This window comes from Eumetopias jubatus, unplaced genomic scaffold, assembly GCF_037043125.1.
Source record: "Eumetopias jubatus isolate StellerSeaLion01/CBP00866 unplaced genomic scaffold, mEumJub1_p1.0 scaffold_10, whole genome shotgun sequence".
Taxonomy (NCBI): domain Eukaryota; kingdom Metazoa; phylum Chordata; class Mammalia; order Carnivora; family Otariidae; genus Eumetopias; species Eumetopias jubatus.
In genome coordinates, this window is record NW_028274816.1 from 36,773,620 (window position 1) to 36,792,072 (window position 18,453).

The following is an 18,453-nucleotide window of genomic DNA, read 5'->3' on the forward strand; positions in this document are numbered from 1 at the left end:
TATTGTCTTGGATGCGCCAGCCTGAGCCCCAAGGATGGCTCTTCCTGCCCCACCTGGCGCTCTGGGACTCGGGCTTTAGGATGTGCGTCCAGGCCTGTCCTCTCTCCCGGCTAGTTCTGGGGGCAGCAGGTGGGTGCCTACCCCTGCCTGACCCCCCTTGTGGGGATCCCCCTCTTCTCACCCGGCCGCCTTCCAGCCTGCTGGCCCACAGGGTTGGACATGGAAGCAGGTTCCAGGTAGACTCCTTTAGACTCAGTGCAGAACCCGGCGGAGGTGAGGTGGGCTCTGGGGGCCATGGAGAGCCTCTTGGGGTGTGGGCCGCAGCCTGGGGGGGTCCCTTGCCACCACCCTGCGAGAAGTGCACGTTTCTTGCCCTGTTGTGTTCTTGAGTGTTCTAGGATTGTGTTCCTCCACGCACTACTCCCAAGGACCCTTCCCCGGATGCCTGTATGGTATTCCTGGAGCCTGCCTCTCCTGGGTGTCCATCTGGGGGTTTGGAAGTCAATTTGCTTTTCCCTGCACACGACCTGTGACCCCTGCCAGTCGCAAGGCCATCGGGCTTGATTTACACCCCTGGAACGCACCCACAGCGAGGGGGCGGGGAGCGGGGCCTGGGCCGGGCCGGTGGCCCCGAGAGGGCAGGGAATGGTAATGGAAAACTTATTTATGGCGCCTCTTCCTCAGCTGCCTGAGTTGGGCCTTTATTGATTGGGCAGTTGGGAGGCAGTTCAGCCTCCTCGTTGACACTTGGACGAGACGTGAGAGGCTGGGGGCCTGTGGGAAGGTGGCTCTTTGCCCACTGACAGTGGGTCAGACTACAGTTCTGTGTCTTTGGTCTGCAGGCAGGGTGTGCGGGGCGGCCGCGTTCTCTCCCCGACGGCGCACGCAATGGCCGATGGGGCCGTTCTCCGAGGCATCTGTGCCGCTGGGGACCTGCCAGCATCCCGGGTGGCCTGCCTGGGGTCAGACCCTGAGTCTGTTTTCTCTAGAATGGGGGCAGGTGCAGCGCCTCCTTGTCCCTCCTGCACGCGGGAGCAGATGCTCTGGGATCCTGCTGGGCTGAGCCGTCTGGCGTCTGCAGTCCCGGGGTGCTGGGTGCACTTGAGCCTGTGACCATGGGTCCACAGGGGTGGGGGCGCCGTGGCCCCACTCTCTCTGTGACGCTGGCCCTCTTCTGCCTTGCCTGTGCTGCTGGCGCCGCCCGCATCTGCTCCCGCTCCCTGTCCCTTGCATGCTGCTCGCTGGTGCCGGACCCCCCGCGCCCCGCGGACCCCCGCTCTGGTGCTGGGCCCTCCTACTCTCTGGGTGACCTCTGGTTCTTCTTTTCCTGTTTCAGGCATGAGCCATGAGCCCAAGTCCCCTTCACTAGGGATGCTTTCCACCGCGACCAGGACCACCGCCACCGTCAACCCCCTCACCCCCTCGCCGCTCAATGGCGCCCTGGTGCCCAGCGGCAGCCCCGCCACCAGCAGCGCGCTGTCGGCCCAGGCCGCGCCGTCCTCCAGCTTTGCCGCCGCGCTGCGCAAGCTCGCCAAACAGGCGGAGGAGCCCAGAGGTAAGAGGCGCGCCCGCCAGGCTGCAGCCCGAGGGGGGAGCGCAGCCCCCTCCCCCCGAGCAGGAGCTGGAGCCGCCCCGGGGTGGGCTCCTGGCCACTCCGCTGTCCCTCGCGCTGCCTCATTCTGGGGGGCGGGTGGCGCCATCCCAACTGCAGGCCCTCCCAGCCCCCCGCCCGGCCGGCGAGCCCACCCCACCCTGGCACCTCTGCTTTTTGCTTCTGCCTCTCTACCGCCTCTGTCCAGCCTTGGCTCCAGGGGCCACTGCGGGGGTGGCCACGGTCTCTAGAAACCCACTTGATCTCAGAGTGGGGTCTCTGGGACAGCTCCCCCCACGACTACCTAACTCCTTGAGGCAAGGATTGCGTGCCGGCGTGGATGGGTGTCGCCCAGATCGGAGCCCTGGCTTCTGGGGTCACTTGGGCTGTGACATGCTGTGTGGCTCTGGGCAAACGCTGACCCTCTCTGAGCTTTGATCTTTATTCGGAGGCTCCCTGGGCCTCCGGCTTCAGGCCCTTCTGGGACCACCATCTGGTTGCCCATGTTAGTCTGGGTCATGGGCTGCTGGTTGGACAAGAGGGTGGGAGGCAGTTTGTGGCTGGGGCTGCCGGGAGACCCAGGCCGGTCTATGGACTTGCTGCTCAGACATGGGGCTGCCCTCTGGGCAGAGGAAGCAGGGACCTAGGTACCTCTGCCTGCCATCTGTTTTGCCCCAGAAGTCTAGGGCTTGCGTCCCAGGGCCCTGTGTGGGGAGGACACATGTGTCTGTGTGTGCAGAGGCTCCGCAGCTTGGCAGGAGGAACATTTGCCCTGACTTGGGGTGGCTGGGGGTCTTTGGAGTTCTGCATCTCTCCTCTTCACGGTTGTTGGGCAGTGAGCTCGGGATTGACGGGGTGGGCCGCGGCCTGGGAGGGCAGACCGCTGGGGCCTGGCTTTGTGTCCGCCTGGGCAGAGCGTGATTGCTGGCAGCCCCACACACTCCTCACCCTCCACGCCCACCAGGGCACACTGCCTGGTGTTGTCCGAGTGCGCCCGGCCGGTATTGGGAGGCCCTGCTGTCCCAGGCCACAGCGTGCCACGCAGCTGGGGCGCAGATGGCCCCACAGAAGGCAGCGAGCTCCCTGCCCGTCGTGGGGGTGCGCACACAGCGGGGACGGGGTGGCTGAGACTCAGTGGTCCCCTCAGAGGTGACGGGATGCCCCCGTGGCAGAATTTGCCCGGCAGCTCCTTGCTCTGGCTGTGTCCTTTCTCAACGTTCAGAAGGCAAGTGTTGGCACGTGGGAAAATGCTGATTCCGCTCGCGCAGAGTCACCGCCAATCGTCCCTGCACCTCAGGGGGCATGTCCTGGTGACACCTCACTGCTGCAGAGTACGTGGCCATGGAAGGGCCCTTTTCTTCCTTGCAGAGGCAGGCAGGGGAGGTCTGTAGACGGGGGATCATGCCAGGACCGTGGGCCCAGGGCACGAGCCTGCCTCGATGGTGCTGTCTCCTCTCCGCTGCCCTAGGCTGGTCTGGTCTCGGCGTCTGGCTGGAAGGACAGGCCAGCAGGCAGCCCACGTGCCAGAGGCTTCCGGGCCTCACTGGCTGGGAACAGAGTGTGTTGCTGGCAGAGGCCTGGCCCGGTGGCTGGGGTGCCCTGTTCTTCGCGGCTCTGACCTGGGCGTTCTGTGTGCTCGCTGTCCTGGAGGCGTGAGTCCTCGGTGGGGGGCTGGGAGAGGGAAGACCAGCCCCAGCCACACTGCCCAGAGCCATTACATCGTGGGAGCGTGGCATCTGCAGCTGGCTGACCGGTCACTCCGTCCTTCAGAGGGGAGGGCCGAGGTTTGGGAGCAGTGTTTGAACCCGGGACGCCCCCCACTCACGTTCCTCTATGTGTGCACCTCGGCTCTCGACACCCTGTGTCTTGAGAATGGTAGGCTTTCCAGCGGTCGACAAGCCAGGTTCTGAGAGTTTGAAGCCGTGGCCGTGAGCTCCGTGTTCCATTCTTGATCGGCTCCACCCCTCCCCCACCCCCCAATCAGGCCTCAGTTTGAGAAAACGAGGAAGTGCTGTCCCTCTCGGGAGCATCTCTGGGCTGCACCCTGTGCCTGGTCCCCTTTTTCTCACTCAGTCGCCCTGTGACCTTGCCGTCTCCCCCATCAGCAGAAGGGGCTCACAGCCCGGAGTTGCTTAGTGTACAGATGGTGAGGCTGAGGCTCAGAGAGGTCAAGTCATGAGCCCGAGGCACACAGCTCGTTAGGACGGTAGCCCTGGGTGGAAGCCCCCTCACCCCTGGACCCACCTCGGTGGTGCGAGGGCCGCGGGTGATGGGGGTGTCGACTTCCAGAAGCCTGGGGGCAGCAGGGGCGCGAGGGGGAGAGCCAGCAGGCTCCAGTGCTTCTGCCCTGCCTTTCCAAACCCTGGAACTAGAGACCCGCCGGGGGCAGGGGGTGCTTTGCTGGGCTTGGTGGTCAGGGAAGGAGCAGGCTAGTGGTTGAATTGTAAAGATTGATTTAGTGCCATGAGAGCCCTCTTGTAAAGCAGTAAGGTGCTGTGGTCTTTGGGGTCTTCAGAGACATGCGGGCGTGACCCCTAACTCCCAGACCACGGTCGGCTGGGGTTGGGGGGGGCACTGAGCGCATGTGACTGGAGTTCTGGGGCCGTCCCCACGCGGCATGCCAGGACTTTGTTCCTTCTCACGGCCGAATGACCTTGTGCCTGGCTGGCACCCCACACCGGTCACTGGCTGTCATCCGCGGGGCTGGGGGACACCACTGAGCCGCGGGCTGGCTGCTATCCCTCATCCTAAGCAGCGGAGGGGAATTTGGAAGCCGTGGACTCAGGTCCCAAGACCCCACAGCCTCCGGCCCCTCCCTGGCTTGTTGCTGACCTTCCCCCACCCCTCCCCAGGGCCCCTGTCTCTGTCGGCACCCTGTGGCCGACTGCCCACAGCCTTGTCTCTGTGGACAGAGAGGTCCTGGGTGGAGCCAGACCTCCACGGGGGTGGTGGGGGAGGCAGGGCCTGTCCTGGCGGCCACGTGCAGCCTGGGGCGTCTCCGGCTCACCTCTGACCCCCGCCCCCCTCCCTTGCTGTGTTGCGCCCCCTTGTTCTGAGCAGTGGCCCAAGCTCTCCCCTCCACTTCCCGAGCTAACGTCTTCCCTCACATGGTCGTGTCCCGAGGGTACAGTTGAAACATTCAATTCACAGAGGACGTCACCTCAGTGCCTTAGGGTTTGCTCTACCTCTAGAGAAAGGATGAGAACCGCCGTTTGGTGGGGGATTGTCTGTGTCCCAGGGCGCTGAGGTGCCTTTTTGGCAGCCAGACCCCCTGGGGGGCCGTGTGGAGTGGCTATGGGCACCACGAGGGCCTGGACCCGCCTCATCCCCTGGCTCACATCCTTGCTGTGTGACCTGGGCACGTCGCTTTACCTCTCTGGGCTGCTTTCTTGTTTTAGAGAGCTCATCCTCATAGGTTTGGATTCAGAGAAAACACACTAGGGCCAGGCATGGCAGCTGCGTGCACCATACAGGGGCCACTGTGCCCCCCTCCCCCACCCCTGACCCCTGCGCCGCAAGGGGCTGGAGGGGTCTCCCTAGGAGGGTCCTAAAAAGGAGAGGGTCTCCGTGGGAAGGGGGTGGGCTTGGACTTGTGGACTTGCTATCACCCCTGCGCTGGGGGTCAGCTGCTGGCTCCATGGCTGCCCTCTGTCTCCGGGTCCCTCCTCTTTACCCCTCGCAGGGAGTGATCACACCCACGCAGCACATTCTTCTGGAAGAGACTTGGGGTCTGACCCCTGGTTGATCCCAGCTGTACCCGTGAGACCGTCTCTCCATGACAGGCCAGGGCGTGCCCCACTGAGGTGCAGCAGCTTGCGTGGAGCCCCTTGCTGCCGTGGTTGCTGGGCGACCCCCCCCCCCGTTTCTCTGGCCACAAAAAGGTTGTCCTCCTGGGCCACTCGGCCCTCTGTCCTCTCCCGAAGCTGCTTGTCCAGCTCCAGCATTGGCCTGGCCACCTCATCCCTGCCTGTCCCCCCACCAGAGCCTCTTCTGGACACAGACTGTACCCCCCCACACACATACACCCTTACATTGGCATTTGAAGCCCAGTTTTAGCCTTGGAACGAGCCCCAGCCTAGGGACCCCAGGACCCCACTGACCCTCAGAACGTCCCAGCCTCCTCCACGGCCTGCCTTGCAGGGCTTGTCGGGACCTCCAGCTACCCTGTGAGCTCAGAGGTGCTTGTTGAATGACTGAGTGAGGGCGTGAGCCAGGAAATGCCACAGCCCCTCCATCTGCCCTAGGAGCTGCCCTAGGTGGGGGGGCACCCCCCTCCCCAGCGGCCCTGACCCTTCCCCCGAGCTCCCTGCAGAGGGCGAGCCTGGGCGCCCGCATCCCTGCCGGCCGGAGCATGACGCTGCAGAGGCAGCTGCCAGGCGCTGGCTCTGACAGGCTGTGTGGCAGTGTGCTCGCCTCGCCTCCACCCTGCGGCAGGCACCTCCCGTGGGGCTGCAGCGCCCTTGTGCAGAGGGCTGGGTGGGGGCCGCGGTGCAGAGAGGCTCTGCGCCTCCCCTGACCCCACCCCTGGAACCCACCGGGAAGGTCCTAACTCTGATGTGTCGTCCCTGCACGCCCAGCCCACCTTTTCCGCCTTGCACATCGCTCGCCTCCGCCGAGGGCAGGTGTCTCTGGGCAGTCCCTGCTGTGGCCTGGGGGTCCTGGCCGGGCAGAGGGAGCTGGGCGGGCCCCGAAGCCTCTGGGGCCTGTTCAATCCCTGCAAAGTGTGTCAGGCACGTGGTGTTGCCACCCTGGGCCCTGTGGGGTGGCCCACAGCCTCCCCCGAGGGGGCGTCTGCCAAGAGCACCGGCCCCAGGGGCGGGGGCAGCTGGACTTGAATTTCTAACTCTGCAGGTCCAGAGCCCCTAACCCGGGTGCCCCTGCCCGGCTTCCTTCCATGGCGCTTCTTGGCTGCCTGCCTCATCTTGTCGCTGGCTTTGCAGGCAGGTCTGGTTACCGTTGGGCCTCGGGAGCTGCCGGAACAGAGGTCCTGTCCCTGAGCCCTGGCGAGGGTGCAGGTGGGACCCTGCCCACCAGTGTTGCCATCATGCAGCCGGCCTCCCTGCTGCCCCCTGAAATCTGCCTCTTTCAAAGAAAACAGCCAACCAAACCCAGGAAGGAAAGGTCCTGCCTGGCGCGCTCCCTGCGTGCGTGTGTCCGCCGTGCGCTGGCATTTCCCTGTGGGTACCTGCGGCCCCATCTGTCTCCGGGCACAGGTGTGAGCTCGTGGTGGCGGTGGGAGACATTCTCCTCTATCCGCTGGGCTCTGGGGATTCTGGAGGCAAGGGCCGGAGGGCAGGGGAGGCCAGAGCTGGAGGAGAGCAAGGCCTGTGAGCTGCATGTGCCCCGGATGCAGGGAGGTGGCAGGGGCACGGCTGGCTGGGCAGGGAGGGTATGACCAGAACGGTGGACCGGGGGGCGATGCTCGGCGTGGCAGGCCTCCCCTGGCTGTGGAGACACGCCACTGACTTGGCCCTGTCCCCCACCCGCCCCGAGCTCCCTCTGTGCTCCTCGCCAGCCCCAGTGCCGCTCATCGACCAGTAACGGGCCCCTGGAACGCGGTTCATAAGACAGACCCACACTTGTCTTTGCCGATTTGGGTTTATGGACGGTGACGTGGTGGCAGATCGGGCACAGGACCGCGCCGGTGGCCGTGAGGCGGGACAGGGCTCCCACTGCTCTGTGCCGGAGGGCGCGTTCTGGGGAGGCCGACTCTGGGACTGTCCGCGGAGTTGTGTCCAGCCGACTGCCGGCCTCCCAGGAGGCTTCTTGCGGGCCCCACGGCCCCTCAGCCTTGCAAGCAGAGGGGGCCACGCTGTTGGCCAGTCTGCTTTCTGGGTCCAAACGGCGTTCCCCCACCGGGCCTGGGAAGATCGGGGGAGGATGGGGAGGGCAGGGCACCCCGGAAGCGCGAGGCAGTGGAGGCTGTCCATCCTCTGGAATACAGCAGTCTGCCCGGGGACCCTCCGAGGTGAACCTGGGGCAGGACAGACTGTAGGGGTGAGCAGAGGGCCCTGGCGAGCAGGTGCGCGCAGGGTCCTCGGGTGCCCCCGCCCCACCCTGGTTGTGGCCGAGGGTTCCAGGTTGATGCTTGCCCTGGGTGAAGCCTGGCAAACGCTTGCTGGGACGGGAGTCCTGCGCTTGGTCCCTCCCACACACAAGTCTGTCCCTGCGGTGCTGCCCCTGCCAGGCCCCCCAAGCTCGGGTGGCCCGGCCCCCGGAGCGGGCATCCCAGGAAGACGTCCTCAGGGTCCCTTTTTAGGGAGACTGTTCTCTTGTCTTCTCCCTGTCGTCAGGGGTGAGGCCCCGGGGGGACGAGGCCAGCGCGGCGTCCCCGAGAGCTGGCCTCGCCCTGCCTGCGCTACAGGGCTGGGGTGGGTGGGGGGTAGGTCATCGTGGTCGTCGTGGCTTGTGTGTCTGGGAGAGCGGACAGTTGCGGTTTTGTTTCCAGTCTCCCCCCGAGTCTGGGGTCTCAGCTGTTAATTACATGTGCCCGGCGGCCCCGGCGCTAATCCTCCGAGTCAGACAGCAGAGGGGACGCCGCGTGCCTCCAGTTAATGAGGGCGGGCACAGCGGTATTGCCACTGCGCGGGAGCAGGGTCGGGGTGGCTGCTCGCTCATTGTGGGTGCGTGGTCAGGGATCGATCGCCTGCTCTGGCCAGCCATTGACGCCAGCCCCCCGGGGGATGAGGCTGCTAATTGTCATGGCCTCCTGGTGCAAGTGCACCTGGGCCCCCCAGCTCCCCCCGCCCCGCCCCTCACCCCTTGGTGATTAGAAATGAGGTTAATCCAGAGAGGCGAGCTAATGGCGTGAGGCGGGGCCTTTTCAAGGGGAGGAGAGCGGCCTGGGGGGCCTGGTGCTGGCAGGTGCTCCTGCTTGCAAGGCCCCCCAGGGCTGCCGCACCGTGGGGTCCCAGCCGTGTGGGCCCCCTGGCCCATCTGCCCAGCGCCTGGAGGCCCAAAGCCCACTTGGCCTTTGACCCCGGCTTTTCCTCCAGGCTCTTGCCGGCCTCTGCCTTGACCGCCGGTGCTCTTGGCCTGTGTGCATTTTCCTTGCCTCCTTTTTCGGCTCCAGAGCGCACCTGTCTGTCCCCCCTCCACCCCCGGGCAGAGGGTAGACAGGGCTGCCCAGGCTATGGGCCTGGCAGCTGAGCGCGAGGCTGAGTGGGAGACAAGCTGTGAGCGCAGGAGACATAGCAGCCGTCACAGAGCCAAGGGGCTGGGCACACCAAACGAAACGGGTCTCTGCGTACAAGGGAGGGTAGCCGGCTGTAGAAAGGGGGTCCTGACGCCCACGGCCACACGCACACACCGTAAAAACCACACTGAGTGAGCAGCAGCAGGGGAGGAAGGTCACATACCGTGGGTCATTTACAGGAACCGCCCAGAGTAGGCACATCCTTGGAGACCATGCGGATTGGGGGCTGGGGGCTCGGACTTCCTTTCTGGGGTGATGGCGGCCCCTCTGTGAAGGTGCCGGGACCGTCGAGTTGCACGCTGGAGGTGGGCATTGTGTGGTGTGGGGCTTGCCTGCGTGCAGCCATTGCCACCCAAAAAAGGAGAGCCATAGAGGTTCCGTGGAAATTGTATTTTAAGGAAAAGATCCCTTATCTAGCGTGTTGTTCTGTTTCTTGTTTTTTGGTGTTTTGTTTTTTTGTTTTTTGTTTTTTTTTTTTTTTCAAAAATACAGAGTGGAACTTTTTATCACAATCTAGATAAACCAGAGAAAAGCGCACAGATGGCCAGTGTCCGGGGGCAGGGTCTTGGAGTGACCCCACACCTCAGGGGCCAGCCGCCTGCTATCACCCCCGCCCCAGCGGCCGGACCGGGCCTTGCCTGGCTGTCTGCGCTCCAGCGGTTGCGCCGCCTGCTGCCCCCGCGGGGGGGCGCTCCGGCCTGAGGACGGGCCCCATGCCGCCCCTTTGCCGTGTCTCTGGTGGGCATCAGCCCCGCGTTGCTGGGTGTGGTCCCCAGAATGGGGCTGCCGGCCTTGAAGATGCCGCTGGTTTTGCAAAGTTGCACATACCTGGGTGATGGTACAGAACTAAGCACCCAGCTGCCTCTCGGTCAGCAGCTCAGCACGGGCGGCAGTCCACCAGCCCCCGAGGCGGCTCTGCCCGCGGGACTGGCTGGATCTGCCTGTGACAACGCCCCCCCACCCCCCGCCCAAAGCCGAGGCGGTCATGAAACCAGCTTTGGGTGCAGGACGGGCTGGTCACCGACTTGGGCAGACGTAGCTTGTTTCGAAGCCTCAGGCTGTCCCCACTGGGACGGGAAGGTGGCCCTGTTGTGCAGTACTGACCCTCCCCCAGTGGTAATGACCTCTGCCCGGGGGGTTCAGGCCTCACCCAGGGTAGTGGGGAGCAGAGCTGGGCTTGGTCCAGCTAGCGTGGGGTGGCAGAATTCTTGGGGTGGGTGCTGTGCTTGCTGCTTCATCTCGGGAATCGGGGGTCACAGTTCAGGGCCAGCAGCCCTCGGGCAGTTCCTTGAGGGACACCCGGCCTCCGTGGTGGTCTTAATATTGCTGAGCAGAACGTGCTGCTGGGCTGCTGTGGGGCTTGGCCTGTGCGGTTGAGCCTGGGTGTCTCCTTGGGGCTGCCCTGTACAGTTGCACATGCCGTGTACTAGCCTAGGGAGTCCTGTTGCTTAGGTCAAGGCTCTGTCCCGATGTCGCCGGGGCCTCCACGTCCAGCCACTCTACTTCCTAGCGACGCTGCTGAGGCCACACTTGGCTGGTCAGGGTCCCTGGGGCAGGAAGGATAGATGGCACTGCAGTGACCCCTTGGCAGCTGGGAGGTTCCATCTGGTAACGTGAGTGTGGCCACTGGAGGTGGTATGGAGACAGGGTGAGGGTCCCTCGGCCCCCAGGAACGAGGCAAGTTTGGAGTGAAATCTGGGAGGATGCCTGCACACCAATGGGATTCTCCTTCCGCGAGGAGCTGTCTCTGCTGACCTTGCTTCCTTTTCCCCCCACCCACGTGGGGCTCTTGCCAACGGAAGGTGCCCGTGGGGACCCTTCAGAAGGGTCAGTGTTTGCCCTTTGAGTCCAAGAGCAAGACGGGGCGTCTCCAAGCCGCTGTTTGGGATTGTCAGCGGTGGCCTCCTCGTGCAGCTCGGCCAGAGCCCCTGCACCCCACCCCGCCCCCCGCCCGTGACCATAGCTGACCGTGTGTCCTGCTTCACACGTGGCCCCAGCTGCTCTCGTGCTTTCATGTGAAGTAGGGCCCGTCTGGGACGGGGGCTTGGGTGGCGTGAGCCAGCGTCTGTGGCCCCACCACGGTGTGGGCACGTGAGGGGGTCTCCTTCCCGAGTGCAGGGTGGATGTGAGTACGCGCTGTGGATTTCGCCGGGCCCGGGCTGGGCTCTCGACGACCCCCAGACAGTGCTGGACTAGCCCGGGCCAGACGGGTGCCTGCTGGGGGGCCGGGACCTGGGAAGGAAGCATGGTGACCTCCTTGCTGCCCGTTGGCGGGGGGAGCAGCCATCAACCTGAGCAGCCGACGAGGGCCTTCTGCAGGGGACCCTGGAGCGCTTTCCTCCCAGCCGCGCCCTAGGCCCTGCCCGGCCCGCCTTAAGCCCTGGGCCCCCCACCGGCTCTGCCGCCTCTACCCTGCCTCCAGGGGTACAGCGGGGAGGAGTGGGCTCCGGGGTTCTTTGGGTGGGCGGGCAGAAGTGATCTGGGGCCAGTTAGCCGTCTTGGTTGCACGACTCTGAATGTGCTAGAAACCAGGGACCTTTGTGTTGTAAATGGTGCCCCAGATCTCAATTTTAAAAACTTAGGAGTAGATTGCAGTGGATATCTAAGAAAAAAGATGAGCCTGCCGTGGCCGTTTCCGCGTGTCCCTGCCCGGCCTGGCCCGTCCAGCACGCCGGCCGCCGGGGCCTCCTGTAAGCCCTCTGTCTACAAGCACACACCCGCTGTTCTGAGGCTGGGGGTCTTGCCCCCGCCCGCGCTGGGAGCACGTCTGCTCTGCCGGGGCTCCGGGCTCCATCGGTGCGTGGAGGGGTCACCCTTCCTGGCTGGCCTGCGTGCGCTCCCGGCTCCTTTCCCCTTTGGGTTGGGGCTCAGGGCTCAGGTGAGCTGGGGTGTGGCTGGGGACAGCCAGAGCCCTGGGTGGGTGTGACCCCCACTCACGCTGCTGTATCTTCCTTCTCCCGCAGGGTCTTCACTGAGCAGCGAGTCGTCCCCCGTGTCCTCGCCGGCCACCAACCACAGCTCCCCAGCCAGCACGCCCAAGCGCGTGCCCATGGGCCCCATCATCGTCCCCCCTGGGGGCCACAGTGTGCCCAGCACGCCCCCCGTGGTGACGATCGCCCCAACCAAGACCGTCAATGGCGTCTGGAGGAGCGAGAGCCGGCAGGTGAGCGCCAGGGCACGGGGGCGGAGGCGGGTGCGGCCACGGCCACGGGAGGGCAGCGCTTGGGGCCCGAGACCCCACGGCACGCTCACCTGGAGGATCTGTGTGTTGGAAGAAAATCCGAGGGTGCCAGTCAGGCGGCCACAACCAAGCACCAGACCAGGGGCTCACACAACAGATGTATCCTTTGTGCTTGTGGCCCCCGCTGTGGTCAGGGTGGCTGTCCCCTGAGGCCCCTCTTCTGGGTGTGGAGATGGCCGCCTTCTCCCTGGGTCCTCACCCGGCCCTCCCTCTGTGCGCGTCTGTGTCATGATCTTCTTTCTTGATGACACCGGTCATGTTGGGTCACGGCCAACCCGAATGACCTCTTCATGGGCCCTCCCAACGTGCTCCCGTTTTGAGGACCTGGGGGTCAGTGCCCCGACATGAGAAATGGGGGGGCAGACACTGTTTCGTCCTTAGCCCCGTGTGAAGCACTTAGAATGGTGTTTGCACACATCCTGGCACTTGGTAAACAGCAGCTGATGGGATTATTGCTCCAATGAGGATCCAAGTAGGGAAGATACCAGCATTTCCTGTTTCCGTCTTAGTTTCCAAAGCCGCCGCCCCTCCTCCCCTCCCCGGTACTTGGGGACTCCCTGGTGCAGCTGCTCCCCTGCAGAAGGCCCTGGGAGCCTTTCCGCATCCCCGCCCCGGCTGACCCCCCTCCCCAGCGACACCCGGGACTCCCGGTAGGGGGGTGGGCGGGTGGGGAACCACTGTGGGTACCCAGCAGGGGGGTGGAGAACACTGGCCAGGTTTTTCTGCCTAGTTCCCATGGGGGTGGCAATACTCAGAAGTACTAATGAGACCACACGAAAAGTGGAAGTGGAGAGGCAGGTGGGCACCAGGGCCACAGGCACCCCCGGCGTCTTGGTGATCTGTCTTTACTCTGCCCTGGGGGATGGGGGTAGCCAGCCTCTGTCTCTGTCCACAGAGGGGGTGGCCGTCGGGCAGGCCCTGACCCAGGGTGAGCATCCACAAGGACCCCAGCTGGTATCCCTGAATGCCTAGCAACAGCTGTAGGCTGGGACCCTGCTGGGTGTGGCCCTGCGCGCATCTCGAAGCGGCCGTCTCGGCCCTTGGCTCTGCCCCGTGTGCGGTTTGGGGGGTGGGAGAGCCTGCGTAGGGCCTGGTGGGCAGATTCCAGCCAGAGGGGTTTGGAGACACCTGAGCTGGCCCTGGTTTAAGGGAGGACGAAGGGTCTTCAGGTGGGCTCGCTGCCTCTGGCGATCCGCCTTGACCTCAGGGCCCCCGGGGCGGGGGGGTCCTGCCTGCCGTGTCCCTGGCTCAGCCCTGACTGGTGCCACCCGCCAGGGCCCACCCTGTGCCCTTTGCCCTGCCCCAGAGGGGCTTCCTTCCCCCCCTTATCGGCCGGGACTGGACGCCTCCCATGTATTTCCCTCCTCGAGCGCCTGCGCCGTGGGAGTCCTCCGAGGGTCTCCTCCGAGGGTCCTGCCTGTCTCGGAAACATTTAGTCACCCCAGAGAAAGGGCCGTGATAGATCTGCTCCAGCCATTTACCACCGCGGCGCTTAATGAAACACTAATACCACCAGGGAGGGCGGCGGGACGGGAACTGGATTAGCAGATGATGTATGGCTCATCAGCTCCGCACAAAGGCTCAGTGGAGAATGTAATCCTTCTGGGGAGCGGAGCCGGCAAGAGGCGTGAAGGTGGGGAGGGGATGGGGGGGCGCCTCCCGCCAGGTGGGGCGTCGTGGGGGCGGGGCTGTGGGCCCTGTCCGTCACCGGGGTCGCCAGGGTCCTGTCTCCCAGGTAGTGGGAGCCACAAAGGACCGCTGAAATGAAAAATGGTTTATTTTCAAGCTAACAGGGCATGTCCTGCTGCCTGCCTGGGAGCCTCTCTCTGAGCGCCCGAGAATGCCGGATTTCCCTCCCTCCCGTCCCCCCTTGTCCTCCCTTCATCGGTACAGCTGTGCCTGCAGCCGCCGCTCGGAAAGAAAAGCTGCCCCCAGATGCTCTTTGCCGCGCGCCCGTCTGCCAGGACGGCGGGGGGAGCCCCGCGCGCTCTTGGGGTGCCCCCGGGGTGGCCCGGGCAGCCTCTGAGCACCCCAGGAAGGCCGACCTCGTTCCCAGGTGCCCGTCACCAGCTTGACGGGGCTGCAGCCAGACGGAAGGCGCGTGGGTCCAGCCCGCCCGCCCCTCCCCCAGGCTCTCCGGCGCCTTGTTTGTCCGCTGCAGTGGGAAGGTGCCATCTGGCCCAGCCGCCTTCAAGCCGGGCTTTGTCCCACTGAGGGGACAAGGGGCTTCTGGGGACGGTGCACTCGCGAGCCCCCACCCCCCCCCGCATCAGGGGCTACCCGGGGGGCTTGGCTCTGCTGCGGGATTCTGTACACAGTGCCTGGAGCTTCTCCCCAGATGTGGTCCTTGGGGCGAGGACTTCCTCCGAGGGTTCTGCCGTCCAGCCCCTTGGCTACCGCCACTGTCCCGCTCGGGCAGCTGAGGAGCCTCCCTCTCCAGGGGGTGTGCTGTGTTCAGTCCGTCCCGGGCCACAGGCACGGGGCCATCTCCATCCCCCGGCGGCCCCCACGAGGGGCAGAGCGCGGCAGCCGGGGGGTGTGGGGCCCCCGTGCCACGTGATAGGCACGTGGGAGGACCCAGCAAGCCCTGACCTGCCAACGGCCCCTGCGACGTTCGCGTGGGCGGGCCCCGTGCTGGTCCTCCACCCTGCTTCCCCTTGATGTCCGTGCCTCTGTCCCCGTCACACTAGGAGCTGGGGCTGCGCTTGGCACCCTTGACAGGTGGAGAAACTGAGGCACAGAGCAGCGATGGGTCTCCTCTAGGGTCTCCAGGCCCGGATGGGAGCCCGTCCTGCCGTCCACACAGGGATCTGCGGGACCTGAGGCCAGGCGTGGGCCCCTGTAGAGAAGTCTCTGGAACAGTGGGAGGTGGGAGTTTTGGGCAGCTCGCTTTGCCCCAGGCTGTTGGTGTGCGTGTCCCCTTGATACCGCCACGTGAACGCCCCTTCAGGGAAGGGCAGGGCAGGGTTCGCGAACCTGCGAGGACCCCGCCGTGAGCAGAGGGGCTGTGCCAGCGTGCCGGCAGGAACAGATGTTGCCGCTCATTAAAAATTCCAATCAGCGGCCTGTCTCCTTCGATTAATTATCACGGATGTGTCTTCTGGAAGGCCGGGGCGGGCACGGCGGCCGCCTGGCACTGGCCAGGCCCTCCTCAGCTGCCCCCACGGCCCACCCCGCCCTGGTGCCGGAGGGCTGGGGGGGGTCAGAGGGCGCAGCAGCTCTGCTCCTCCCCTCCCGCGCCTGCGCCGCAGAGCCTCGGACCTGGCCGAGCCGGGAACACACGTGGAGGAGTAGGGAACAGGCCATCTCCTGCGGGGACGGGGCTCAGCCGCCACACGTCCGGTGGCCCCCCCGCCTTGTTTTCAAGGTGTGCTTGGTGTTTTGCGACACGGTGGAAACACCACGGATTTGGGGTGGACAGGCCGGGTTTGACCCGCCCCCCCGTGACTGCCGCCTCCTTTCTTGCGGCCCTGGTTTGCTGTCTATCAGGAGCGGCCAGACCGGATGCCGGGGGCGGTAGGGTGGGGGACGTGGCAGTCCAGCCAGGTGAAGGACGGGAGGAAGGGCCTGGTCGAGAAGCTCCTGGGGCTTAGGGGAGCCTGTGGCCACGCCTCAGAACCCCCATGGCTGAGGTCCCAGCATGGCTGGTGCTGACCTTGCTTAGGCTGAGAAGGGCTGTCAGGATAGTGGAGGCCTCCTACCCCCACCCTCAGGGGGGGCCCAGCCACCCCCAGGCTGGCGCCTGCTCCAGAATCCAGAAGATTCTGAATAGAGGTCAGGAACCCCCCCCCCTAACTGCTATTGACGGGCTCAGGATCTTGCTGCTCAGCTCCCTTTAGCCACGTGAATGACCAGAGGGGTCGCAGCTGTGGGTGGTGTGTGTTCCCGGGGTAATCACTCCTCCGGTCCCTCCGTGTGGCCAGCCATGGCGGGCTCTGCCCTCGGTCTTGGTTGGGGCTCCTCTTTCTCCGCCTTCCTGCCTTGAGCAAGCCCTTCCTCTGGTTTCCCAGGGTCAGCAGGGCCCCCGCCCACCACCAGTGTGTGCAAAGGTGTCCCCAGACAGGTCCAACCAGTCGGGGTACCCCAGCTGCCTGCTGTGGCTGGTGCCAGGACCACCCCAAGGGGTCGGTAAGCGGGGTTAGACTAGCGCCTTCTGCCCGGGGGCAGCACCAGCTTCTTGGCTGCGACTCTCTGGGCACCAGGGGGCCGAGGGATCTGTGATGCGCGCTGGCAGCTGTTGGCGCAGCTGACGCTTCAGCCCCTGGGGCTCGCCGGTGCCCGCTTGGCGATCCGCAGGCGGGGGGGCCCCGGCTGGCTCTGTTGCTCCCTGCTGCGGAGCGGAGCTCACTTCCTGCGGGTGTGGAACAGCACCATCTAACCCCCTGAGTTCGGGTTTGGAGCCGGCAGGATCCTGTGCGAAGGGCACGCTGGCAGGGCATGGGGGTTGGTGCGAGGTGGGGGCCCCTGCTCTGTGCCCTGTCCCCTCACGGGCACTTGGTTTTGTGGCCCCAGCAACGAGATGGGTTTCAGTCCAGCCCTCGTGCCGTGAGAAGCCGTGTCCTCCCGGGGGAGGAGGGGACTGCCTCCTGCGTACCCTGTGCGTGCCCCGCAGGATGGGGTGGAAACCCTTAAGGAAGGCACACCAAACGCGAGCCCCTCTGAGTCTGGAGGAGGCCCCGGCCCCGCACCCCGGTCCTGACCCGGTGCTCTCTGTCCTCCCGCAGGACGCTGGCTCTCGGGGCAGCAGCGGTGGTCGGGAGCGCCTCATCGTGGAGCCCCCGCTGCCCCAGGAGAAGGCGGGGGGCCCAGCCATCCCCTCCCACCTGCTCAGCACCCCGTACCCTTTTGGCATCTCCCCCAGCTCTGTGGTGCAGGACTCGCGCTTCCCACCACTCAAGTAAGTCTGCAGATGGGGGGGCACGTGTGCTTGGGGTCTGGATCCCGGAGGCTCTGGCGGTGGTGCCCGGCGGTGGGTCTGCACCAGCTGAGGCTGAGAGCCGCCAGATGGTGGCTGAGGCCCGGGCCCGCGGCCCCGTCTGTGCCTGCTACGCATTTCCATGTTGACCTGACGGCTGGTTGTCCCAGCCCGCCTGCGCCCCCGTTCGTGGGAGCCAGGACCTGTCCCTGAAGACCCCACGTTCTGGCAGAGGCGGGAATGGGGGTGTGCCGGGGGGGGGGGAAATGACGCGTTGCTCAGCCTGGAGCAGGAAGCCTGCTCACCACTGGCCCTTCCTCGTCTGTCCGTCCGTCCCCACGCGCAGCCTCCAGCGGCCTGTGCACCACGTGGTGCCCCCGAGCACCGTGCCCGAGGACTACCTGAGGAGCTTCCGGCCCTACCACACCACCGAGGACCTGCGCATGTCCTCCCTGCCTCCCCTCGGCCTGGACCCCGCCGCCGCCGCCGCCGCCTACTACCACCCAAGCTACCTGGCCCCGCACCCATTCCCCCACCCGGCCTTCAGGTGAGGCACCTCACTGAGTCACCCTCACGCCCTGGGGCCAGGCTCCGTAGCTCGGAGCAGCCCCCAGCCTTCCGAGTTAGCCATTAGGGGTTTGCCCCCTGGCGGGAGTCATCCCTGCGCCCCCCCCCCCCCCCGCCATCATCCGTGCTGCCCCTCCCCCAGTGGCTGCCTGTTTTGCTGTGTAACCGAGAAGCCCCAGGGCAGGTGTGTCCCACGGCTCTGCTCTGTGCAGGAGCCTCACAAATCTAGCCCGATGCATCCATAGTGAGTGGGCTGCTGCTCACAGGAGGCCTGCCGTTCAGGCCTGGAAGGGTCCTGGCGGGGCTCTGGGGCTGGCCATGGCCTTTATCCGCATGGCCTTTGTGGAGGCTCCCGGCCATTCTGCCCTGGCCCGGGGGGGGGGGGGGGGGAGGGACACCTTCGAATGGGCCTGGGCTTTGTTTTCTTTCACATTGGTTCTCACTGGGCCCCCCCCTTCTCCGCACAGGATGGATGACTCCTACTGCTTGTCAGCCCTACGGTCCCCCTTCTACCCCATCCCCACCCCCGGCTCCCTGCCCCCACTGCACCCGTCTGCTATGCATCTGCACCTCTCCGGGGTCCGCTACCCCCCCGAGCTCTCCCACTCGTCCCTGGCCGCGCTGCACTCGGAGCGGATGTCCAGCCTCAGCGCCGAGAGGTAAGCCCTGTGCTGGGCCGGGGCGGCCCTGCTCACCTGCGAGGCGGGGAGCGGCTGGTGCTCGACTTCGAGCTTGGTCTCTGTCGAGCTCCGTTGTCCGTCGCTGGGCCTCCTGGCGTGAGCGTGTGGTGACGCTCGGGGAGGCAGTGTGCGGCTCTTGGTCCGGGGGCCTTGGAGTCTCCGGGGGACCCTGTGCATCTGCTGTCACGGTGCGGTGACAGTACTGGTCTCGCACTCCTGGGAGTTCTCCTTGGGGGCCCGTGCCTGGCCCCCCTGCACCAGCGC

General features: G+C 65.6%; 1 protein-coding gene across 5 annotated transcripts in view; it reads left to right on the forward strand.

The window, feature by feature from the left end:
- GSE1 (Gse1 coiled-coil protein) overlaps positions 1 to 18,453 on the forward strand; it is a 401,392-nt gene that overhangs the window by 364,423 nt on the left and 18,516 nt on the right. For 4 of the 5 annotated variants that reach the window (XM_088027514.1, XM_088027515.1, XM_028091230.2 and 1 more), the window contains 5 exons: positions 1,337 to 1,555; positions 11,750 to 11,949; positions 16,752 to 16,924; positions 17,289 to 17,489; positions 17,977 to 18,168. In XM_088027514.1, coding sequence (XP_087883640.1) covers positions 1,337 to 1,555; positions 11,750 to 11,949; positions 16,752 to 16,924; positions 17,289 to 17,489; positions 17,977 to 18,168 — 985 coding nt within the window. The remainder of the gene's footprint in view (positions 1 to 1,336; positions 1,556 to 11,749; positions 11,950 to 16,751; positions 16,925 to 17,288; positions 17,490 to 17,976; positions 18,169 to 18,453) is intronic. The other variant, XM_028091244.2, reaches the window with a different exon arrangement.